Raw genomic sequence first — 21,702 nt, 5'->3', positions numbered from 1 at the left:
TGCCTACAAGACCTAGTGATATATTGCCAAACAGAGAGCAGAGAAAAAAATGTACTCGTGGTTGTCTCATTTTATGAGCCTTAAAAACTGCAGCTCTCAGCATTTCTCTGTAGAAATTTGAAAAGCCCCTGAAACACCATTCTTCCTCCTCATATGGCTGTTCTAAAGGCAAAGCTTTATTTTCCATGAATATTTGTAGGCACCAAGAACCTTTTTAGGCTTTTTCTTTCATGTGCCCTTTGTCAGAGAAGACAGAAGAATTCCTGTGACTCAGGAATGAAGTGCATCCCTAAAGAGCCTGCAAGTCTTGAGAATGCTGAGCCTTAAAACTGACTTCTGAGCCAGGTCCCTGCCCAGCTGCCCAGGAGGGCTCTGGGGACATGGGGGAGGCAGGGCCAGTGCCAGGACCAGCAGGGAGCAGGGATGGGGGAAGAGCCAGGGAGGGCCTCCCAACAGCCCCTGGAATGCTGGGCTTTGGGCCCTGGCAGCCATCACAAAGGCCATGGAACATTGGGGGTATGACCCTGGCAAGTGTCACAAAGGCCATGGAATGCTGGGGGTTGGATCCTGGCAACAATCAACAGCTCCTGGCTATTGGGGTTTGGACCCTGGAGCTGTCAACAGCTCGTGAACTTTGGGGCTTGGACCTTGCAAAGGCCAACGGCACTTAGATTGTGTGCTATTGACCCTGCAAAGGCCAAGAACCTTTGAATATTAGTGTTTACACCCTGCAAAGGCCAAGGGCCTTTGGATATTGGTGTTTACACCCTGCAAAGGCCAAGGGCCTTTGGATATTGGTGTTTACACCCTGCAAAGGCCAAGGGCCTTTGGGTTTTTGGGGTTTAGACCCTGCAAAGGCCAAGGGCCTTTGGATATCAGGGTTTAGACCCTGCAAAGGTCAAGGGCCTTTGGGCACTGGGCTTTAGACCCTGCAAAGGCCAAGGGCATTTGGATATCAGGGTTTAGACCCTGCAATTGCCAAGGGCCTTTGGATATTTGGGGTTTAGAGCCTGCAAAGGCCAAGGGCCTTTGGTCACTGGGGTTTCGACCCTGCAAAGACCAAGGGCCTTTGGTCACTGATATTATCTGTCTCTGATATTATCTGTCTCTTCGTGCGAGGGGCGGATGGAGACCCGGAGGGTGAGTGACAAAGCCGCTGCTCTCCTTGTGCCAAGCCCAGCAGGGACCTGGGTGGGCCTGGGCTGTGCCTTAGGGAACAGTTCCCTTTGGGATCTGCAAGGGATTAACAGTTGGCTGTTCCAGAGCTGGCAGCAGCTGTGGTGCTTGCCCTGGGGACAGGCCTGGGAGGGAATGGGGGGCTCCTGGCTATCCCAGAGCACAGCCACATCTCCTCCACTCTCTTTGTCCCACTGGAGGCCGTGGGCACAAACAAGGGAGCAGCTTTTCATTGCCTTCCCCTCACCCAAATTACAGCGCAGCCTCAGCGCTTCCCAGAGTCAAGAATGAGTTGCTCCCAGACATCTCCAAAATGATCCCCAGTGGCCCAGAGGAGGTCACAAGGATGATAGGAAGATGCTGCAAGGGCTGGAGCACCTGTGCCAAGGGAAAAGGATGCAAGAGTTGGGGTTTTCCTGACTAGAGAAGGTTCCAGGGTGACCTTAGAGTCCCTTCCAATGCATGAAAGGGCTGCAAGAGAGCTGGAGAGGGACTTAAGCCAGGGGCCTGCAGGGACAGGACAAGGCTTCCCAGTGAGACATGGCAAGGATGGATGGGATATTGGGAGGGGATTCTGCCCTCTGAGGGTGCTGAGGCCCTGGCACAGGTTGCCCAGAGAAGCTGTGGCTGCCCCTGGATCCCTGGGAGTGTTCATGGCCAGGTTGGATTGGGCTCTGGGCAGCTCCCCTTCTGGTGTTCTTAGAAGTGATCAGACACCTTGCAGCATGTTTGTTTGCACTGCTGTCAAACTCCTGGGCTGAAAATATTGCCAAGGAAGGGAGGAGGAGCTCAGCTGGAAGTGCTGTGCTCTGGGACAGGCTGGGAAGCACTTAGAGGCAACTGCCTGAGGGGCAGCCATGCAGTCTGAGTGTGCTCTTGCCTGTGCACTTGCAGGGAGCTCGAGGGCTTTCTCACCAGGGACGTTCCTCCAGAGCCCCTCAGGTGAGTAAACTGTGCTGAGCTGGCTGGTCTTTTGAAACTGGTTCTCCATGAATGGACACTGGTTCTTGTGGGATCAGAAGAGGCATCTCAGTGCTACTTTGGAACAGGAACAGAATACCTGACTAACAGCTGGATGTGGCCTTTCAGGTGCTGGTAGACGGCGGTGACAGCATGGCCAATTCCATCATCTGCACCGACAATCCTGGGAACATCCTCTCAACTCTGACATCCACTGATGAACAGCATCCCTTTGAACTGGCTCGGGAAGCTACAGAGAATTGTGAGCGCATGTGGCAACAGTTTGATCAAGTAGAGGAGAGAACCCAGAGGATCAGAAGCCAATACCAGATCATAGACTCTCTGCTAGAAGAAATCTGTAGGTGAGCATTTCCTCCTCCTCCTCCTCCTCCTGCATTCCAGAGGCAATCTGCTTCCAGGTCTGGGAGGTCAGAGGTGTCCTGGATGAAGAAATCACCTGCCTACCATGTGTAGGCCTCAGTGTGGATCTCGAGCAATGTCCTGTCTGGGTTTTGGATGCTCTACTGTGACTCCCAAGGCTGTCTGGGAGATGCAGAGCCATATTGGAATAGAAGACTCCTTCTTCTTGCCGTGCTGCTTCCTGAATTCTGTTCCTTGCATGCCCCTGCCCAGCCACTGCTTGTCACTGAAGGAAGGCAAAATCCTGCCTTCCTTTCCCTTTGCCTCTGGAGGATTTCCTTGGGAGGGAAAGAGCAAGGTCTTCCTTAGCCCACTGCCCCCAGCTCCATCCTGGTGTGCTGAAAATGGCATTGCTGACTCTTCAGGCCTCTTGCTTCTTCTGACTGGGCCTTGTCTCTGCAGTGACTGTGCAAAAATTGAGAAGTCCAAGGAAATGCTGCGGCAATGCACTGGAATCCCGGAGACAGCAGCCTTTTGTCTGCAGCAGCAGAACACCAAGCAGCAGAAGGAAGCGTCAGTCCAGGCAGAAGAGGCAGAACAGCAGGACTGGATGGAGGTTGGTTTTGGAAATGAGATGGTTTTCCCTTGAAAACTCGTCTTGCCCCTTCTTGTACAGTGGAGGACTTGGCTGCACTCGAGGGAGAAGGGCCATCCTTGCAGAGGGAGCTGGAAGTCAAGAGGCAGACTTTGGAGGAATTGCAGCTTCAGAGGGATGTGCTGGAGCAAGGGAGGGATGATGGTAGCAGGGCTCTGAACACCTTATTGCTAGGCAGCACCTGTGGCAGTGGGAGTTGTGGCAGCCAGATCAGCCTGATGCTCTTTCAGGCACTAGAAGACAGGCACAGTGCTGTGCACACCTGGCTCAAGAGGGCACACGCATTTCTTAGCCAGGGATATGCATGTTCATCAGCAAAGTGTTGCATGCTTCTGCAAAATGTGTTGCTTGGGGCAGCCACAGAGCCTCTAAAAGAGGGAAGGGAGCTGGGGAAGGGTCTGGAGCACAGGTGTGACCAGGAGCAGCTGAGGGAGCTGGGGGGGCTCAGCCTGGAGAAAAGAAGGCTCAGGGCGCACCTTCTTGCTCTCTCCAAGTCCCTGTGACAGGAAGCTGCAGCCAGGTGAGGGTCAGGCTCTGCTTCCAGGGAAGAAGGGACAGGAGAAGAGGAAACAGTCCCAAGCTGTGGCAGGGGAGGTTTGGATTGGATGTTACAGGATAGCTGCAAGAGAAGGCTATGTTTCAGAGGGTCTCTGTCAGACACTCTCAGGTCTGGACAATGTGGTAGGTTTGGCAAATGCACAGCAGAGGTTTTGCTTTGGCCACATCAGCCAGACATCCATCAGTCACTAAATATCTGCTCGTCACAAGAGCCGTTTCCCAGTAAAGCATCCTCTCCTTGCAGAGAATTGCTTGGAGTATGTGAAGAGGTGACACTGTGATGCGGGTTTTCTTCTATTAGGGAGAAGTCCTGTATATTTTCCCTTGATTCAGCTGAATTTCCCTTGATTCACTGAAATAGATCCAAAGAGAAATTTTGTTAGCCCAGTGGCAGTTGTGGAAGGTGCAGTGGTTTTATGTGGCAACACAGAGTTTGCAGTAGGGATGTTTGTTGGGAAGGAGCTGTCTGGGCCCGGGCAAGGCAGCAGGGCCTGCCACAGCACTTCCAAGGGAACACTGCCAGAAGCTTTTGGCAGGCCAGGCTATCAGAGCTGCATGGGGCAGATGCTGTGAAACTTTGAGGCCAGGGCACAGGGGCTCCTTGTCCTCTGGCTGCCTGTGAGGTGGCACTGGCTGGCTCTGCACAGGGCTCCCGAGGAAGGGCTCCAGCTGTACCTTGTCCCACTTGCAGGTTTCCGAGGAAGAAGAGTCATCGAGCTGGTCTCTGGAGCTGCTGAGCCAGGAATCCTCTGGCCAAGGGCATGAAGTGGCCCAGGTGTGGCGAGAGGAGGAGCTGCTGGCCCAGAAGGCTGACCTTGAGGGCCGACTGGCAGCCACCGAGTGGCTCCGACAAGACCTTGCCAGGCAGCTGGAGGAGACCAGGTAAAGGCAGGGAGTTGAAACTTTTCAGATGGTTTTACATTCCGTGGACACAATATGTGGAAGCGTCTCAAGGAAAAAGTATAAATGCCACAATGTGAAGATTGTTTTCCTGTCATGTGAAGCCAGCAAAGCTCCCGTCAGCCTTGGGCTCCTGTTTGTGCCGCCGAGCACGCTCCTGTGGGATGTCAAAAGCAATCCAGCCAGCCCTGAACTGAGGAGTAGTTGAACCATGCAGATGCTGAGTGAAACCTCAAGTTTCTCTTGGGTTTGGTTCCTCGTTCTGGGCATTGAACATCCCTCGTTCCTTTCTGAGTCGCTTGACATGATCCTGATCTTCAGACCAGGAAGCCTCATCTTCAGCATTCCAGGCTCTTACCTTGGCCCGTTGGGAGTAGCACGCTGCCATTCAGGGTGAAGCCAGAGGCTCCTGCTGACCATCTTGAGGCATTTCTGCTTCCAAGCACACTCTTGAGAAGTGTGGGACAGGATGTAGAGCTGGTTAGAGAGCAGCAGGGAAAGCTCTCTGGAATTCTCAACAGCCTCTGGGCATTCTTGCTGATTGTTGGTGGGCACCCAGCTGCCAAACCTGCCAAGGTGCCTTTGCATGGTCCCTCTCACTGTGTAAAGAAGGACAAGTCCCTTGGGCTACTGCCTGCTTGTTCAGCAACACTCAAATAAAGGCAGCAAGTCTACTCCTGGACCTTGCAAGAGTTGAGACTGCAGTCTCTGCATCGAGGTAGTTGTTGTTCAGACAAAAGGGTGATCTGATTTTTCACAGGTGCTGCCACGACCATGAGATTTTACTGTATCTGCAAAGTAGTTCTGAAGCCTCGTTAAATCCCGGGTGTCTGGAAGATGATGTACCTTTCTGTCCATTATCAAGAGCATTAAAAAGTCAGGAGTCAGCCAGGACAAGAGTCTGTTCTGTCCCCCTGCAGAGCAGCTTGGAAGTGCTGATGAGAGAAGGGCTGTGAGCAGGGGCTGGGCTTTTGCTTGTTGCTCCAGCCTGTTTGGGCACAGCTACCCAGAGTCATAGGTCAGGAGCAGCAAGTGAAGTTTTGGCTGTTGAGGCCAAGTTGGGCTGGGCTGCCTGTGCTATGGCAGGCCATAAGGAAGGCCTGGGCAGTCCCTCAGAGGCCCTGCTCTGCTCTGGAAATGGCCCAGATGTGCCTTCTCTGGACGAGTTTCCAGCTGACCCATTTTCCATCCTCAGGCGTGGGGATCTTGAGCCACGTCGTCCTGGAATAACCGGCTGTGGGTGTCTGGAGCAAGCAACTCACGTCTGTCCATCTTTGCAACTTGTAGGTCAGCAAAGGAGAGCCTGCAATCCAGGCTGTTTGCTGCTCACCAGCAGATGGCTCAGCTGGAGATGACCTGGAAGCGTGTGGAGGCAGAGCTGCAAGGGGAGCTGCAGGGAGCTCGCAGAGAAGCCCAGGCAGCGCAGAGGAGGCACGAGGAAGAGCTACAAGGCCTCAAAGAGGAAAGGAATCTCCTCCTTGAGCAGAGGGAGGCTCTAGAAAAGCAGGTGAGTGAAAGAGCAGTGGCACTGCAGTCATGCAGCAAGGGGTCTGTGGCCTTCTTGCTTTTCCATGGCAGAGCAGCAGCTGCTGGGGTGAGCCCTGGGGCTGTCTCGTGCTCTGGGGGCTCCATGGCAGCTGCTCTGAAGGACACTCAGTGCTCTGCTGAATGTCAGCTGCTGCTCTGGACAGCTGGGCTAGTCCTCTGTGCTGCTGGCCAGCAAGCAGCAGCATGGATTCCTGCTGGCCTCTTCTTGCTAGCCTTGCTTTGGCAGGTGCTTTCTCAGGTGCCCTTGCGGGTGGGCCACTTAGAGAGTGAAACAAGTTGTCCATGTCCTTTGTGAATCTGGTGCTCTCAGGACAGGGAGGAGTGGAAAGTTGTCCTTTACCTTTGCTCACAGCCTGTGCTGTGGCTGAGTGTGAGAAGCTGTGGCTGTAGCCTCTGACTGCTTTGTTCTGTTTGACTGGAGGTGGCAGAGTTGACATCTCAGCTGGCAGCCTCCCAAGAGTGCCAGGAAAGGACTGCACAGAGAGCCCAGCAAGATGTGAGGGAGACACAGGAAGAGTCCAGGCAGAAGCTGTTGGAGCTTGAGAAGATCCAGAAGATGCTGGAGGAGGCACAACATCAGAACAAGGAGCTGCAAGTGCATCTGGACTACTTGGAGAGGGAATGGATTCAATGGGAAGAAGTGGCACAGCAAAATTCAGAATTGCAGGCTTCTGTCAATGCTCTAGAGAAGGAAAAGGCCAGGTAAATGAAAGCCTGTGGGACTCTGCATTGTGCTGAATGGATTCCCTCTTTGCCATCTTTGCACCTGCCAGGGACTCTGGCAGCATTTCCTACATGGCAGGTTCTGCACTCCCCGTGCAGACACGTCTCATTATCTGAATGCTGAGTTTCATTTTCTTTTCTTTCAAGCCTTCAGATAGAGTTTTTCTGAAGACAAAGTCTTCTGGGGAAGCCCTTTCCCTCTAGGGGTTATTGTGTGGTTAGGTGGGTGTGTTGACACTGCCCGAGGTGCACTGTAAGGAGCTGCATACATCCATCAGCTCTACCTTGGATCCTGTAACTTGAAGCCTTTGGGGTCTGGATCAGCCTGGCATCTGATGCTTTTTCTGGGCAGAACCATCTTAAGGCCCTGAGTGCTGCTCTAGGCCAGCTTGGCCTTGGAGGCAGCCCAGAAACAAGAATGTCTCTGTTGCATGGTTCCTCATCCAATGTCCCCCGCTGCCTGCAGGGGGTCAAGCAGGGTCCCTGCCACCCTGCACAGTCACAGGCATTTCTGACTGTGCAAAGAATGCAAGGAACAGGACCAAGCTATGGGGGGCTCATGTAGCTGATCAAATCCTGCCAGGCTTCAGTGCCACAGGATTCTTCCTCCAAGAAGAAGACAAAGCAAAGGCAGGGCACTCCTGCTTGCCTGGAGCCTTCTGCATCTTCCATCAGTTTGTGCTCCAAGCCTCAGTTGCCCTTTTGGCCTTTGTTTCTCCAGCTGAAAGTAGGATGGGTGCTGGTAAATCTTCGGGAACTTGCCAGAGATTCCCTGGCTCTAGGGTGCTGCTCCTGCTACCTGGATGTGTAAGATGGGGGAAGGAAATGTCTCTTCCATGCTGACCAAGCCTCCCTGCTTTGGAGCCTGGTTAGTCAGAAGAAAATTGTTCCTCTCCCCTAATGTCTGCATTGCAAGACTTTGTTAGGTTTGTATTCACATTCCCATCTCAGAAAGAACGTATGGCATGCAGGCAGGAACTCGCTGTTCATTCTGGGACAAAAGCAGAGTAGGCACATGCTGGTCAGGGACTGCAGGGGGAACAGTCAAGTCTAAACAGCCATATTGTTGAGAGAAACCTCATCAGGCAGAGCAGTTTCCCCCTGAGGTGGTGTGAGTCCTAAGAGTTGATAAAAGGTGATATCATTTAGTAATGTGTTGCTTGCTTTCCTTCTAGGCTGATTCTGTCTCTTGAAGAAAAGAATGTGTGCCTCAGGACACTGGAAGAGCAGAACTTGGCACTGCAAAATCAGGTGTCTCAGTGTCAATCTGCTCTTCAGGAGACAGAGCAGCTCTATTCTGAGCATAGAAGAGAACTGCTGGGGCTCAACACACAGGTAAGCTGTGCAGTGGCATCCTCTTCTCCAGGGACACACAACAGCACCTTTGCCTTGCAGGCCCCAGCCTCTTTCCCCTGCCAGCAGCATCCACAGCTGTCGTGTTCTGCCCGGGGCTGCTGCTGCACCCTGAGGCTGAGCCTGAATCTGGTCTCTGCTGCAGAAGTTTTCCCCCATCCTCTCCTGGGTCCCAGCAGGAAATGTGGGAGGAGAAGCAGCAGCAGACTCCTCTGGAGCTTCTCTGTCCCTCTGTTGGCAGTGTTGTCCCAGACAGAGTTGGTGCCTGTGCCCGGCACTGAGCAATGTGGGGACACAGAGGTGGCTGTGGCAGGCTGGGCAGGGCACTTCCAGCACAGCCAGTTCAGCCGCTGTTCCGAGCTGCAGCCCAAGGATGCCCATTGCCTCCCTTTCCCTGTTTTCTCTCCATCTGTCTCCATTGGCATCCTTGCTTCTGTGCCTTCTGCGTTTGGCTTGAAGTCATTTCTCCTTCGTTGCTCTCCCTGTGGCCCGCTGTGCAGCCTCAGGAGCAGCCCTGTCCCTGAGGCTCTGTGCATCCATCTTCCAGGCCTGGGCCCTGCTGGAGGCAGTGAAGGAGAAGGCAGCTTTCTTGGAAACTCGACAGAAGCAATTGGAAACTGAGGAGTCTGAGCTGCTTGTGAGGCTCCAGAGCTCTGAGGAAATCTCAGTGGACATTGCCACACAGTGTAAGGCCATGGAGCTGGAGCTGAGGAAGAGACAGGCTCAGAGAGACAATCTCAGGGCTCGCAATAAGGAGCTGCTGAAACAGGTGGAGCAAAGTGAGCAAGGTACAGCTTCTCCTCTCCCATCCACTGCCCCATGCTGTCTGACCTGTGGGGATCTCACTGATGCCTCGCAGAGGAAAAGTGCCCAGAGATGGCAGAGGAGAAAAACAGCCAGCAGGAGATTTCTCCATCCACATGCCAGTGAAAGTTTTCTCTTGAGAAAGGTGCTGTGGCTGGCAGTGCCCTCTGGCTGTGCTAGGGCTGATCCCGTGCACAGCTGGTGCCTCTCAGGCTCCGTGTCTGTGCTAAGGAGCTGTAGCTGGATGCCTCAGCTCCATTCCCCCCAAACTCCAGGCCCTGCCAGAGCCTCCAGGCTATTGGCCTCTCTGGAGCAGGGCTGCACAGGCATCCCCTGTGCTTTGTCTCTCTTAGATTGTTCACTCTGCACAAGGCCAAGAGCAAACACACTTTTCTATCCCTCTTATCCTTGCCCCTTTCATGCCTGCCTTTTTCTCTGCCCGGAAGTTTCCTTCATTTCTGTCCGCTTTGGAGCCTTTGTGGGCTTAGGGCCTGGCAAACACAGGCAGGTAGAGAAGACAGTGCTGTTGTCTCTGCAGGATGCACATCAGTTTAACTTGACTTTTCTTTTCCCCTCCTCCTTCCCCTTCCTTCCTCCAGCAATGTTGAGAGCAGAACACCAGAAAATCTCTCATGAAAATTCCCAGAAGCAAGACGCCATCGCCCTGAAGGAAGATGATGTGACTCTTTGTCACTCTTTGCAAAGGAATTTAGAGGACCTGGAGAAGGAAAGGAAGGATGTGCTGGTGAGATTGGCAGATGCCACAAAGGGCCCTTTCCTAGCTATGTTTGGACCTTGTGCTCATAGTTCTAAAGAGCACCTTTTCCCAGTTAAACTTTTCTAATTGCATTCTACTGAATAAGGAGGAGAAGATGTTGTAGTCATGGCAAAGCCAGTTAATGCTGAGGCTGCTGATTTTCCTCCCTGCTGGGCTTCTGTGCTCTAGAACCTTTAGTTCTCAATGTCCTCAGTGTCCCTATTGACATTGCATGGTTTGGGGAATTCCTGGTGTCCAATGCCATGTTCAGCTTTCTAAATATCTGGATGTGGAAAGAGGGAGGAGAACACAAAGTTTGCTGTTAATAGAAAGGTGTTTGGCCTTGGCCATGGGAGAGCAGCCAGTGGGGAGAGAGGAGAGGAAAGCCAAGGTCTGATCCCCAGCAGGACGTGTGCCTGCAAGGGGAGAACTGGTCCTGAGTGGCAGCAGAGAATGACAGACTGATCTGGCCATTGCTGCTCCCAGAGAGGGCAGTGGGGCTCTGGGGCATGGAGCCATGGGAACTCTACACAGGAGAGGTGGAAAAGCACTGCTCTCAGCCCAGCCCCAGGGAATGAAAGGCTGCGGCTGTTTGCTCTTCCCTTCCTCCCTGATGGAGAGCACATCCTCGTGGCACTGCCTGAATCCCGCTTAGCGGGCACTTGAAATCCTGGCTGCAGTTCTGGCAGCTCCTCCCCAAAGGAGCCCTGGAGTGGAGCTGCAGGAGGTCAGGCAAGGGCAGAAGGGAAGCTGGGATGGGCTGAGTGAGCTGGGAAAGATGCAGCATCAAGGGGAGGGGGGCCCAGCAAAGCTCTGCAGCATGCTGAGAGGCTGAGAGAGAGGGGCAGTCTGTGCCTGCCCCTGCAGGAGGAGTCCAGATCTGGTATGAAAAGCAAAGCAAGAGAGGGAATGAGTGATCCTTTTTCTCCCTGTTTTGGCAGCATGAAAGGGAATTGTACCAGCAGCAGATGAGATATCTGGAAAAGAAGAATCAAATGCATGCACCTGAGATGAGCAATCATAAGGGAAATAATCAAGAATTACAAGTGGAGAGGGAAGAGTTGCAAGAAGATTTGGAGCATGGGGCTGCTGCTTTGAAGAAATCGAGGGACAAGACTCAAGTACTGAGTGCTGCACTGAACAAGAGTGAACTTGCCAGAGGGGCTCTGAAGCAACACTTGGGCTCCCTGAAGGGAAAGATTTGTATCCAGGCAGGCAGAGACATTGACCTTCAGTCCACTCCAGTGTCCCTGAATTATTCAAGTGATTTTTCCCATGAAGAGGTGGGTCTCTATCCCTGTCAGTGCAGGCCTGCTTGGGTAAAGAGCCTTGTCTGTCTGCCTGGCTCCAGCCAGAGGCCACTGACTGCCAGACTGATTCCTGGCACACCCAGAATGACTGATCCAGCTCTGGAGCTTGCTGTTCAAAGCAGCTCCAGGCCAAAAGCTGGGCATGGGGAGCTGCTTCTCCTGTGCCCACAAAAGGGGAGGCAACACATGGGGGTTTGGATTGGGTGTGGGAAGGAATGGAGCCGGTGAGCAGAGTGATGGACTAATGCCAGTTGAGTTTTGGAGTAATGGCTGAAAATGTTCAGCACAGCTGGTGCTTAGAGTCAATTATATTGGCAGTTATGGAAGATGCAGTGGTTTTGGGTGGCAACACAGAGTTTGCAGTAGGGATGTTTGTTGGGAAGGAGCTGTCTGGGCCCGGGCAAGGCAGCAGGGCCTGCCACAGCACTTCCAAGGGAACACTGCCAGAAGCTTTTGGCAGGCCAGGCTATCAGAGCTGCATGGGGCAGATGCTGTGAAACTTTGAGGCCAGGGCACAGGTGCTCCTTGTCCTCTGGCTGCCTGAGAGGTGGCACTGGCTGGCTCTGCACAGGGCTCCCGAGGAAGGGCTCCAGCTGTACCTTGTCCCACTTGCAGGTTTCCGAGGAAGAAGAGTCATCGAGCTGGTCTCTGGAGCTGCTGAGCCAGGAATCCTCTGACCAAGGACATGAAGTGGCCCAGGCGTGGCGAGAGGAGGAGCTGCTGGCCCAGAAGGCTGACCTTGAGGGCCGACTGGCAGCCACCGAGTGGCTCCGACAAGACCTTGCCAGGCAGCTGGAGGAGACCAGGTAAAGGCCGGGAGTTGAAACTTTTCAGATGGTTTTACATTCCGTGGACACAATATGTGGAAGCGTCTCAAGGAAAAAATATAAATGCCACAATGTGAAGGTTGTTTTTCTTGCACCGAAAACCAGCAAAGCTCTCGTCAGCCTTGGGCTCCTGTTTGTGCCACCGAGCACACTCCTGTGGGATGTCAAAAGCAATCCAGCCAGCCCTGAACTGAGGAGTAGTTGAACCATGCAGATGCTGAGTGAAACCTCAAGTTTCTCTTGGGTTTGGTTCCTCGTTCTGGGCATTGAACATCCCTCGTTCCTTTCTGAGTCGCTTGACATGATCCTGATCTTCAGACCAGGAAGCCTCATCTTCAGCATTCCAGGCTCTTACCTTGGCCCATTGGGAGTAGCATGCTGCCATTCAGGGTGAAGCCAGAGGCTCCTGCTGACCATCTTGAGGCATTTCTGCTTCCAAGCACACTCTTGAGAAGTGTGGGACAGGATGTAGAGCTGGTTAGAGAGCAGCAGGGAAAGCTCTCTGGAATTCTCAACAGCCTCTGGGCATTCTTGCTGATTGTTGGTGGGCACCCAGCTGCCAAACCTGCCAAGGTGCCTTTGCATGGTCCCTCTCACTGTGTAAAGAAGGACAAGTCCCTTGGGCTACTGCCTGCTTGTTCAGCAACACTCAAATAAAGGCAGCAAGTCTACTCCTGGACCTTGCAAGAGTTGAGACTGCAGTCTCTGCATCGAGGTAGTTGTTGTTCAGACAAAAGGGTGATCTGATTTTTCACAGGTGCTGCCACGACCATGAGATTTTACTGTATCTGCAAAGTAGTTCTGAAGCCTCGTTAAATCCCGGGTGTCTGGAAGATGATGTACCTTTCTGTCCATTATCAAGAGCATTAAAAAGTCAGGAGTCAGCCAGGACAAGAGTCTGTTCTGTCCCCCTGCAGAGCAGCTTGGAAGTGCTGATGAGAGAAGGGCTGTGAGCAGGGACTGGGCTTTTGCTTGTTGCTCCAGCCTGTTTGGGCACAGCTAGCCAGAGTCATAGGTCAGGAGCAGCAAGTGAAGGTTTGGCTGTTGAGGCCAAGTTGGGCTGGGCTGCCTGTGCTATGGCAGGCCATAAGGAAGGCCTGGGCAGTCCCTCAGAAGCCCTGCTCTGCTCTGGAAATGGCCCAGATGTGCCTTCTCTGGACGAGTTTCCAGCTGACCCATTTTCCATCCTCAGGCGTGGGGATCTTGAGCCACGTCGTCCTGGAATAACCGGCTGTGGGTGTCTGGAGCAAGCAACTCACGTCTGTCCATCTTTGCAACTTGTAGGTCAGCAAAGGAGAGCCTGCAATCCAGGCTGTTTGCTGCTCACCAGCAGATGGCTCAGCTGGAGATGACCTGGAAGCGTGTGGAGGCAGAGCTGCAAGGGGAGCTGCAGGGAGCTCGCAGAGAAGCCCAGGCAGCGCAGAGGAGGCACGAGGAAGAGCTACAAGGCCTCAAAGAGGAAAGGAATCTCCTCCTTGAGCAGAGGGAGGCTCTAGAAAAGCAGGTGAGGGAAAGAGCAGTGGCACTGCAGTCATGCAGCAAGGGGTCTGTGGCCTTCTTGCTTTTCCATGGCAGAGCAGCAGCTGCTGGGGTGAGCCCTGGGGCTGTCTCGTGCTCTGGGGGCTCCATGGCAGCTGCTCTGAAGGACACTCAGGGCTCTGCTGAATGTCAGCTGCTGCTCTGGACAGCTGGGCTAGTCCTCTGTGCTGCTGGCCAGCAAGCAGCAGCATGGATTCCTGCTGGCCTCTTCTTGCTAGCCTTGCTTTGGCAGGTGCTTTCTCAGGTGCCCTTGCGGGTGGGCCACTTAGAGAGTGAAACAAGTTGTCCATGTCCTTTGTGAATCTGGTGCTCTCAGGACAGGGAGGAGTGGAAAGTTGTCCTTTACCTTTGCTCACAGCCTGTGCTGTGGCTGAGTGTGAGAAGCTGTGGCTGTAGCCTCTGACTGCTTTGTTCTGTTTGACTGGAGGTGGCAGAGTTGACATCTCAGCTGGCAGCCTCCCAAGAGTGCCAGGAAAGGACTGCACAGAGAGCCCAGCAAGATGTGAGGGAGACACAGGAAGAGTCCAGGCAGAAGCTGTTGGAGCTTGAGAAGATCCAGAAGATGCTGGAGGAGGCACAACATCAGAACAAGGAGCTGCAAGTGCATCTGGACTACTTGGAGAGGGAATGGATTCAATGGGAAGAAGTGGCACAGCAAAATTCAGAATTGCAGGCTTCTGTCAATGCTCTAGAGAAGGAAAAGGCCAGGTAAATGAAAGCCTGTGGGACTCTGCATTGTGCTGAATGGATTCCCTCTTTGCCATCTTTGCACCTGCCAGGGACTCTGGCAGCATTTCCTACATGGCAGGTTCTGCACTCCCCGTGCAGACACGTCTCATTATCTGAATGCTGAGTTTCATTTTCTTTTCTTTCAAGCCTTCAGATAGAGTTTTTCTGAAGACAAAGTCTTCTGGGGAAGCCCTTTCCCTCTAGGGGTTATTGTGTGGTTAGGTGGGTGTGTTGACACTGCCCGAGGTGCACTGTAAGGAGCTGCATACATCCATCAGCTCTACCTTGGATCCTGTAACTTGAAGCCTTTGGGGTCTGGATCAGCCTGGCATCTGATGCTTTTTCTGGGCAGAACCATCTTAAGGCCCTGAGTGCTGCTCTAGGCCAGCTTGGCCTTGGAGGCAGCCCAGAAACAAGAATGTCTCTGTTGCATGGTTCCTCATCCAATGTCCCCCGCTGCCTGCAGGGGGTCAAGCAGGGTCCCTGCCACCCTGCACAGTCACAGGCATTTCTGACTGTGCAAAGAATGCAAGGAACAGGACCAAGCTATGGGGGGCTCATGTAGCTGATCAAATCCTGCCAGGCTTCAGTGCCACAGGATTCTTCCTCCAAGAAGAAGACAAAGCAAAGGCAGGGCACTCCTGCTTGCCTGGAGCCTTCTGCATCTTCCATCAGTTTGTGCTCCAAGCCTCAGTTGCCCTTTTGGCCTTTGTTTCTCCAGCTGAAAGTAGGATGGGTGCTGGTAAATCTTCGGGAACTTGCCAGAGATTCCCTGGCTCTAGGGTGCTGCTCCTGCTACCTGGATGTGTAAGATGGGGGAAGGAAATGTCTCTTCCATGCTGACCAAGCCTCCCTGCTTTGGAGCCTGGTTAGTCAGAAGAAAATTGTTCCTCTCCCCTAATGTCTGCATTGCAAGACTTTGTTAGGTTTGTATTCACATTCCCATCTCAGAAAGAACGTATGGCATGCAGGCAGGAACTCGCTGTTCATTCTGGGACAAAAGCAGAGTAGGCACATGCTGGTCAGGGACTGCAGGGGGAACAGTCAAGTCTAAACAGCCATATTGTTGAGAGAAACCTCATCAGGCAGAGCAGTTTCCCCCTGAGGTGGTGTGAGTCCTAAGAGTTGATAAAAGGTGATATCATTTAGTAATGTGTTGCTTGCTTTCCTTCTAGGCTGATTCTGTCTCTTGAAGAAAAGAATGTGTGCCTCAGGACACTGGAAGAGCAGAACTTGGCACTGCAAAATCAGGTGTCTCAGTGTCAATCTGCTCTTCAGGAGACAGAGCAGCTCTATTCTGAGCATAGAAGAGAACTGCTGGGGCTCAACACACAGGTAAGCTGTGCAGTGGCATCCTCTTCTCCAGGGACACACAACAGCACCTTTGCCTTGCAGGCCCCAGCCTCTTTCCCCTGCCAGCAGCATCCACAGTTGCCGTGTTTTGCCCGGGGCTGCTGCTGCACCCTGAGGCTGAGCCTGGATCTGGTCTCTGCTGCAGAAGTTTTCCCCCATCCTCTCCTGGGTCCCAGCAGGAAATGTGGGAGGAGAAGCAGCAGCAGACTCCTCTGGAGCTTCTCTGTCCCTCTGTTGGCAGTGTTGTCCCAGACAGAGTTGGTGCCTGTGCCCGGCACTGAGCAATGTGGGGACACAGAGGTGGCTGTGGCAGGCTGGGCAGGGCACTTCCAGCACAGCCAGTTCAGCCGCTGTTCCGAGCTGCAGCCCAAGGATGCCCATTGCCTCCCTTTCCCTGTTTTCTCTCCATCTGTCTCCATTGGCATCCTTGCTTCTGTGCCTTCTGCGTTTGGCTTGAAGTCATTTCTCCTTCGTTGCTCTCCCTGTGGCCCGCTGTGCAGCCTCAGGAGCAGCCCTGTCCCTGAGGCTCTGTGCATCCATCTTCCAGGCCTGGGCCCTGCTGGAGGCAGTGAAGGAGAAGGCAGCTTTCTTGGAAACTCGACAGAAGCAATTGGAAACTGAGGAGTCTGAGCTGCTTGTGAGGCTCCAGAGCTCTGAGGAAATCTCAGTGGACATTGCCACACAGTGTAAGGCCATGGAGCTGGAGCTGAGGAAGAGACAGGCTCAGAGAGACAATCTCAGGGCTCGCAATAAGGAGCTGCTGAAACAGCTGGAGCAAAGTGAGCAAGGTACAGCTTCTCCTCTCCCATCCACTGCCCCATGCTGTCTGACCTGTGGGGATCTCACTGATGCCTCGCAGAGGAAAAGTGCCCAGAGATGGCAGAGGAGAAAAACAGCCAGCAGGAGATTTCTCCATCCACATGCCAGTGAAAGTTTTCTCTTGAGAAAGGTGCTGTGGCTGGCAGTGCCCTCTGGCTGTGCTAGGGCTGATCCCGTGCACAGCTGGTGCCTCTCAGGCTCCGTGTCTGTGCTAAGGAGCTGTAGCTGGATGCCTCAGCTCCATTCCCCCCAAACTCCAGGCCCTGCCAGAGCCTCCAGGCTATTGGCCTCTCTGGAGCAGGGCTGCACAGGCATCCCCTGTGCTTTGTCTCTCTTAGATTGTTCACTCTGCACAAGGCCAAGAGCAAACACACTTTTCTATCCCTCTTATCCTTGCCCCTTTCATGCCTGCCTTTTTCTCTGCCCGGAAGTTTCCTTCATTTCTGTCCGCTTTGGAGCCTTTGTGGGCTTAGGGCCTGGCAAACACAGGCAGGTAGAGAAGACAGTGCTGTTGTCTCTGCAGGATGCACATCAGTTTAACTTGACTTTTCTTTTCCCCTCCTCCTTCCCCTTCCTTCCTCCAGCAATGTTGAGAGCAGAACACCAGAAAATCTCTCATGAAAATTCCCAGAAGCAAGACGCCATCGCCCTGAAGGAAGATGATGTGACTCTTTGTCACTCTTTGCAAAGGAATTTAGAGGACCTGGAGAAGGAAAGGAAGGATGTGCTGGTGAGATTGGCAGATGCCACAAAGGGCCCTTTCCTAGCTATGTTTGGACCTTGTGCTCATAGTTCTAAAGAGCACCTTTTCCCAGTTAAACTTTTCTAATTGCATTCTACTGAATAAGGAGGAGAAGATGTTGTAGTCATGGCAAAGCCAGTTAATGCTGAGGCTGCTGATTTTCCTCCCTGCTGGGCTTCTGTGCTCTAGAACCTTTAGTTCTCAATGTCCTCAGTGTCCCTATTGACATTGCATGGTTTGGGGAATTCCTGGTGTCCAATGCCATGTTCAGCTTTCTAAATATCTGGATGTGGAAAGAGGGAGGAGAACACAAAGTTTGCTGTTAATAGAAAGGTGTTTGGCCTTGGCCATGGGAGAGCAGCCAGTGGGGAGAGAGGAGAGGAAAGCCAAGGTCTGATCCCCAGCAGGACGTGTGCCTGCAAGGGGAGAACTGGTCCTGAGTGGCAGCAGAGAATGACAGACTGATCTGGCCATTGCTGCTCCCAGAGAGGGCAGTGGGGCTCTGGGGCATGGAGCCATGGGAACTCTACACAGGAGAGGTGGAAAAGCACTGCTCTCAGCCCAGCCCCAGGGAATGAAAGGCTGCGGCTGTTTGCTCTTCCCTTCCTCCCTGATGGAGAGCACATCCTCGTGGCACTGCCTGAATCCCGCTTAGCGGGCACTTGAAATCCTGGCTGCAGTTCTGGCAGCTCCTCCCCAAAGGAGCCCTGGAGTGGAGCTGCAGGAGGTCAGGCAAGGGCAGAAGGGAAGCTGGGATGGGCTGAGTGAGCTGGGAAAGATGCAGCATCAAGGGGAGGGGGGCCCAGCAAAGCTCTGCAGCATGCTGAGAGGCTGAGAGAGAGGGGCAGTCTGTGCCTGCCCCTGCAGGAGGAGTCCAGATCTGGTATGAAAAGCAAAGCAAGAGAGGGAATGAGTGATCCTTTTTCTCCCTGTTTTGGCAGCATGAAAGGGAATTGTACCAGCAGCAGATGAGATATCTGGAAAAGAAGAATCAAATGCATGCACCTGAGATGAGCAATCATAAGGGAAATAATCAAGAATTACAAGTGGAGAGGGAAGAGTTGCAAGAAGATTTGGAGCATGGGGCTGCTGCTTTGAAGAAATCGAGGGACAAGACTCAAGTACTGAGTGCTGCACTGAACAAGAGTGAACTTGCCAGAGGGTCTCTGAAGAAACACTTGGGCTCCCTGAAGGGAAAGATTTGTATCCAGGCAGGCAGAGACATTGACCTTCAGTCCACTCCAGTGTCCCTGAATTATTCAAGTGATTTTTCCCATGAAGAGGTGGGTCTCTATCCCTGTCAGTGCAGGCCTGCTTGGGTAAAGAGCCTTGTCTGTCTGCCTGGCTCCAGCCAGAGGCCACTGACTGCCAGACTGATTCCTGGCACACCCAGAATGACTGATCCAGCTCTGGAGCTTGCTGTTCAAAGCAGCTCCAGGCCAAAAGCTGGGCATGGGGAGCTGCTTCTCCTGTGCCCACAAAAGGGGAGGCAACACATGGGGGTTTGGATTGGGTGTGGGAAGGAATGGAGCCGGTGAGCAGAGTGATGGACTAATGCCAGTTGAGTTTTGGAGTAATGGCTGAAAATGTTCAGCACAGCTGGTGCTTAGAGTCAATTATATTGGCAGTTATGGAAGATGCAGTGGTTTTGGGTGGCAACACAGAGTTTGCAGTAGGGATGTTTGTTGGGAAGGAGCTGTCTGGGCCCGGGCAAGGCAGCAGGGCCTGCCACAGCACTTCCAAGGGAACACTGCCAGAAGCTTTTGGCAGGCCAGGCTATCAGAGCTGCATGGGGCAGATGCTGTGAAACTTTGAGGCCAGGGCACAGGTGCTCCTTGTCCTCTGGCTGCCTGAGAGGTGGCACTGGCTGGCTCTGCACAGGGCTCCCGAGGAAGGGCTCCAGCTGTACCTTGTCCCACTTGCAGGTTTCCGAGGAAGAAGAGTCATCGAGCTGGTCTCTGGAGCTGCTGAGCCAGGAATCCTCTGACCAAGGACATGAAGTGGCCCAGGCGTGGCGAGAGGAGGAGCTGCTGGCCCAGAAGGCTGACCTTGAGGGCCGACTGGCAGCCACCGAGTGGCTCCGACAAGACCTTGCCAGGCAGCTGGAGGAGACCAGGTAAAGGCCGGGAGTTGAAACTTTTCAGATGGTTTTACATTCCGTGGACACAATATGTGGAAGCGTCTCAAGGAAAAAATATAAATGCCACAATGTGAAGGTTGTTTTTCTTGCACCGAAAACCAGCAAAGCTCTCGTCAGCCTTGGGCTCCTGTTTGTGCCACCGAGCACACTCCTGTGGGATGTCAAAAGCAATCCAGCCAGCCCTGAACTGAGGAGTAGTTGAACCATGCAGATGCTGAGTGAAACCTCAAGTTTCTCTTGGGTTTGGTTCCTCGTTCTGGGCATTGAACATCCCTCGTTCCTTTCTGAGTCGCTTGACATGATCCTGATCTTCAGACCAGGAAGCCTCATCTTCAGCATTCCAGGCTCTTACCTTGGCCCATTGGGAGTAGCATGCTGCCATTCAGGGTGAAGCCAGAGGCTCCTGCTGACCATCTTGAGGCATTTCTGCTTCCAAGCACACTCTTGAGAAGTGTGGGACAGGATGTAGAGCTGGTTAGAGAGCAGCAGGGAAAGCTCTCTGGAATTCTCAACAGCCTCTGGGCATTCTTGCTGATTGTTGGTGGGCACCCAGCTGCCAAACCTGCCAAGGTGCCTTTGCATGGTCCCTCTCACTGTGTAAAGAAGGACAAGTCCCTTGGGCTACTGCCTGCTTGTTCAGCAACACTCAAATAAAGGCAGCAAGTCTACTCCTGGACCTTGCAAGAGTTGAGACTGCAGTCTCTGCATCGAGGTAGTTGTTGTTCAGACAAAAGGGTGATCTGATTTTTCACAGGTGCTGCCACGACCATGAGATTTTACTGTATCTGCAAAGTAGTTCTGAAGCCTCGTTAAATCCCGGGTGTCTGGAAGATGATGTACCTTTCTGTCCATTATCAAGAGCATTAAAAAGTCAGGAGTCAGCCAGGACAAGAGTCTGTTCTGTCCCCCTGCAGAGCAGCTTGGAAGTGCTGATGAGAGAAGGGCTGTGAGCAGGGACTGGGCTTTTGCTTGTTGCTCCAGCCTGTTTGGGCACAGCTAGCCAGAGTCATAGGTCAGGAGCAGCAAGTGAAGGTTTGGCTGTTGAGGCCAAGTTGGGCTGGGCTGCCTGTGCTATGGCAGGCCATAAGGAAGGCCTGGGCAGTCCCTCAGAAGCCCTGCTCTGCTCTGGAAATGGCCCAGATGTGCCTTCTCTGGACGAGTTTCCAGCTGACCCATTTTCCATCCTCAGGCGTGGGGATCTTGAGCCACGTCGTCCTGGAATAACCGGCTGTGGGTGTCTGGAGCAAGCAACTCACGTCTGTCCATCTTTGCAACTTGTAGGTCAGCAAAGGAGAGCCTGCAATCCAGGCTGTTTGCTGCTCACCAGCAGATGGCTCAGCTGGAGATGACCTGGAAGCGTGTGGAGGCAGAGCTGCAAGGGGAGCTGCAGGGAGCTCGCAGAGAAGCCCAGGCAGCGCAGAGGAGGCACGAGGAAGAGCTACAAGGCCTCAAAGAGGAAAGGAATCTCCTCCTTGAGCAGAGGGAGGCTCTAGAAAAGCAGGTGAGGGAAAGAGCAGTGGCACTGCAGTCATGCAGCAAGGGGTCTGTGGCCTTCTTGCTTTTCCATGGCAGAGCAGCAGCTGCTGGGGTGAGCCCTGGGGCTGTCTCGTGCTCTGGGGGCTCCATGGCAGCTGCTCTGAAGGACACTCAGGGCTCTGCTGAATGTCAGCTGCTGCTCTGGACAGCTGGGCTAGTCCTCTGTGCTGCTGGCCAGCAAGCAGCAGCATGGATTCCTGCTGGCCTCTTCTTGCTAGCCTTGCTTTGGCAGGTGCTTTCTCAGGTGCCCTTGCGGGTGGGCCACTTAGAGAGTGAAACAAGTTGTCCATGTCCTTTGTGAATCTGGTGCTCTCAGGACAGGGAGGAGTGGAAAGTTGTCCTTTACCTTTGCTCACAGCCTGTGCTGTGGCTGAGTGTGAGAAGCTGTGGCTGTAGCCTCTGACTGCTTTGTTCTGTTTGACTGGAGGTGGCAGAGTTGACATCTCAGCTGGCAGCCTCCCAAGAGTGCCAGGAAAGGACTGCACAGAGAGCCCAGCAAGATGTGAGGGAGACACAGGAAGAGTCCAGGCAGAAGCTGTTGGAGCTTGAGAAGATCCAGAAGATGCTGGAGGAGGCACAACATCAGAACAAGGAGCTGCAAGTGCATCTGGAGTACTTGGAGAGGGAATGGATTCAATGGGAAGAAGTGGCACAGCAAAATTCAGAATTGCAGGCTTCTGTCAATGCTCTAGAGAAGGAAAAGGCCAGGTAAATGAAAGCCTGTGGGACTCTGCATTGTGCTGAATGGATTCCCTCTTTGCCATCTTTGCACCTGCCAGGGACTCTGGCAGCATTTCCTACATGGCAGGTTCTGCACTCCCCGTGCAGACACGTCTCATTATCTGAATGCTGAGTTTCATTTTCTTTTCTTTCAAGCCTTCAGATAGAGTTTTTCTGAAGACAAAGTCTTCTG

The 21,702-nt window shown here is 53.3% G+C and overlaps 1 protein-coding gene across 1 annotated transcript in view; it reads left to right on the top strand.

Annotated features, from left to right (window-relative positions):
• The first annotated feature begins 1,125 nt into the window (after window positions 1–1,125).
• The window catches only part of LOC139599311 (trichohyalin-like), a 42,912-nt gene continuing 22,335 nt past the window's right edge, over window positions 1,126–21,702 (top strand). Inside the window, exons 1-19 of the mRNA XM_071446513.1 lie at window positions 1,126–1,140; window positions 2,071–2,118; window positions 2,266–2,498; window positions 2,959–3,112; window positions 4,401–4,591; window positions 5,897–6,116; window positions 6,579–6,859; window positions 8,056–8,215; window positions 8,781–9,021; window positions 9,637–9,782; window positions 11,720–11,910; window positions 13,216–13,435; window positions 13,898–14,178; window positions 15,375–15,534; window positions 16,100–16,340; window positions 16,956–17,101; window positions 19,039–19,229; window positions 20,535–20,754; window positions 21,217–21,497. Of these exons, the coding sequence (XP_071302614.1) occupies window positions 1,126–1,140; window positions 2,071–2,118; window positions 2,266–2,498; window positions 2,959–3,112; window positions 4,401–4,591; window positions 5,897–6,116; window positions 6,579–6,859; window positions 8,056–8,215; window positions 8,781–9,021; window positions 9,637–9,782; window positions 11,720–11,910; window positions 13,216–13,435; window positions 13,898–14,178; window positions 15,375–15,534; window positions 16,100–16,340; window positions 16,956–17,101; window positions 19,039–19,229; window positions 20,535–20,754; window positions 21,217–21,497 (3,620 nt within the window). The remainder of the gene's footprint in view (window positions 1,141–2,070; window positions 2,119–2,265; window positions 2,499–2,958; window positions 3,113–4,400; window positions 4,592–5,896; window positions 6,117–6,578; window positions 6,860–8,055; window positions 8,216–8,780; window positions 9,022–9,636; window positions 9,783–11,719; window positions 11,911–13,215; window positions 13,436–13,897; window positions 14,179–15,374; window positions 15,535–16,099; window positions 16,341–16,955; window positions 17,102–19,038; window positions 19,230–20,534; window positions 20,755–21,216; window positions 21,498–21,702) is intronic.

This window comes from Agelaius tricolor, unplaced genomic scaffold (genome assembly GCF_023055355.1).
Source record: "Agelaius tricolor isolate 1412-34295 unplaced genomic scaffold, bAgeTri1.0.p SCAF_23, whole genome shotgun sequence".
Lineage (NCBI taxonomy): Eukaryota > Metazoa > Chordata > Aves > Passeriformes > Icteridae > Agelaius > Agelaius tricolor.
The sequence above is the reverse complement of the archived record's forward strand: the minus strand, read 5'-3'. Positions and strand labels throughout refer to the sequence as shown.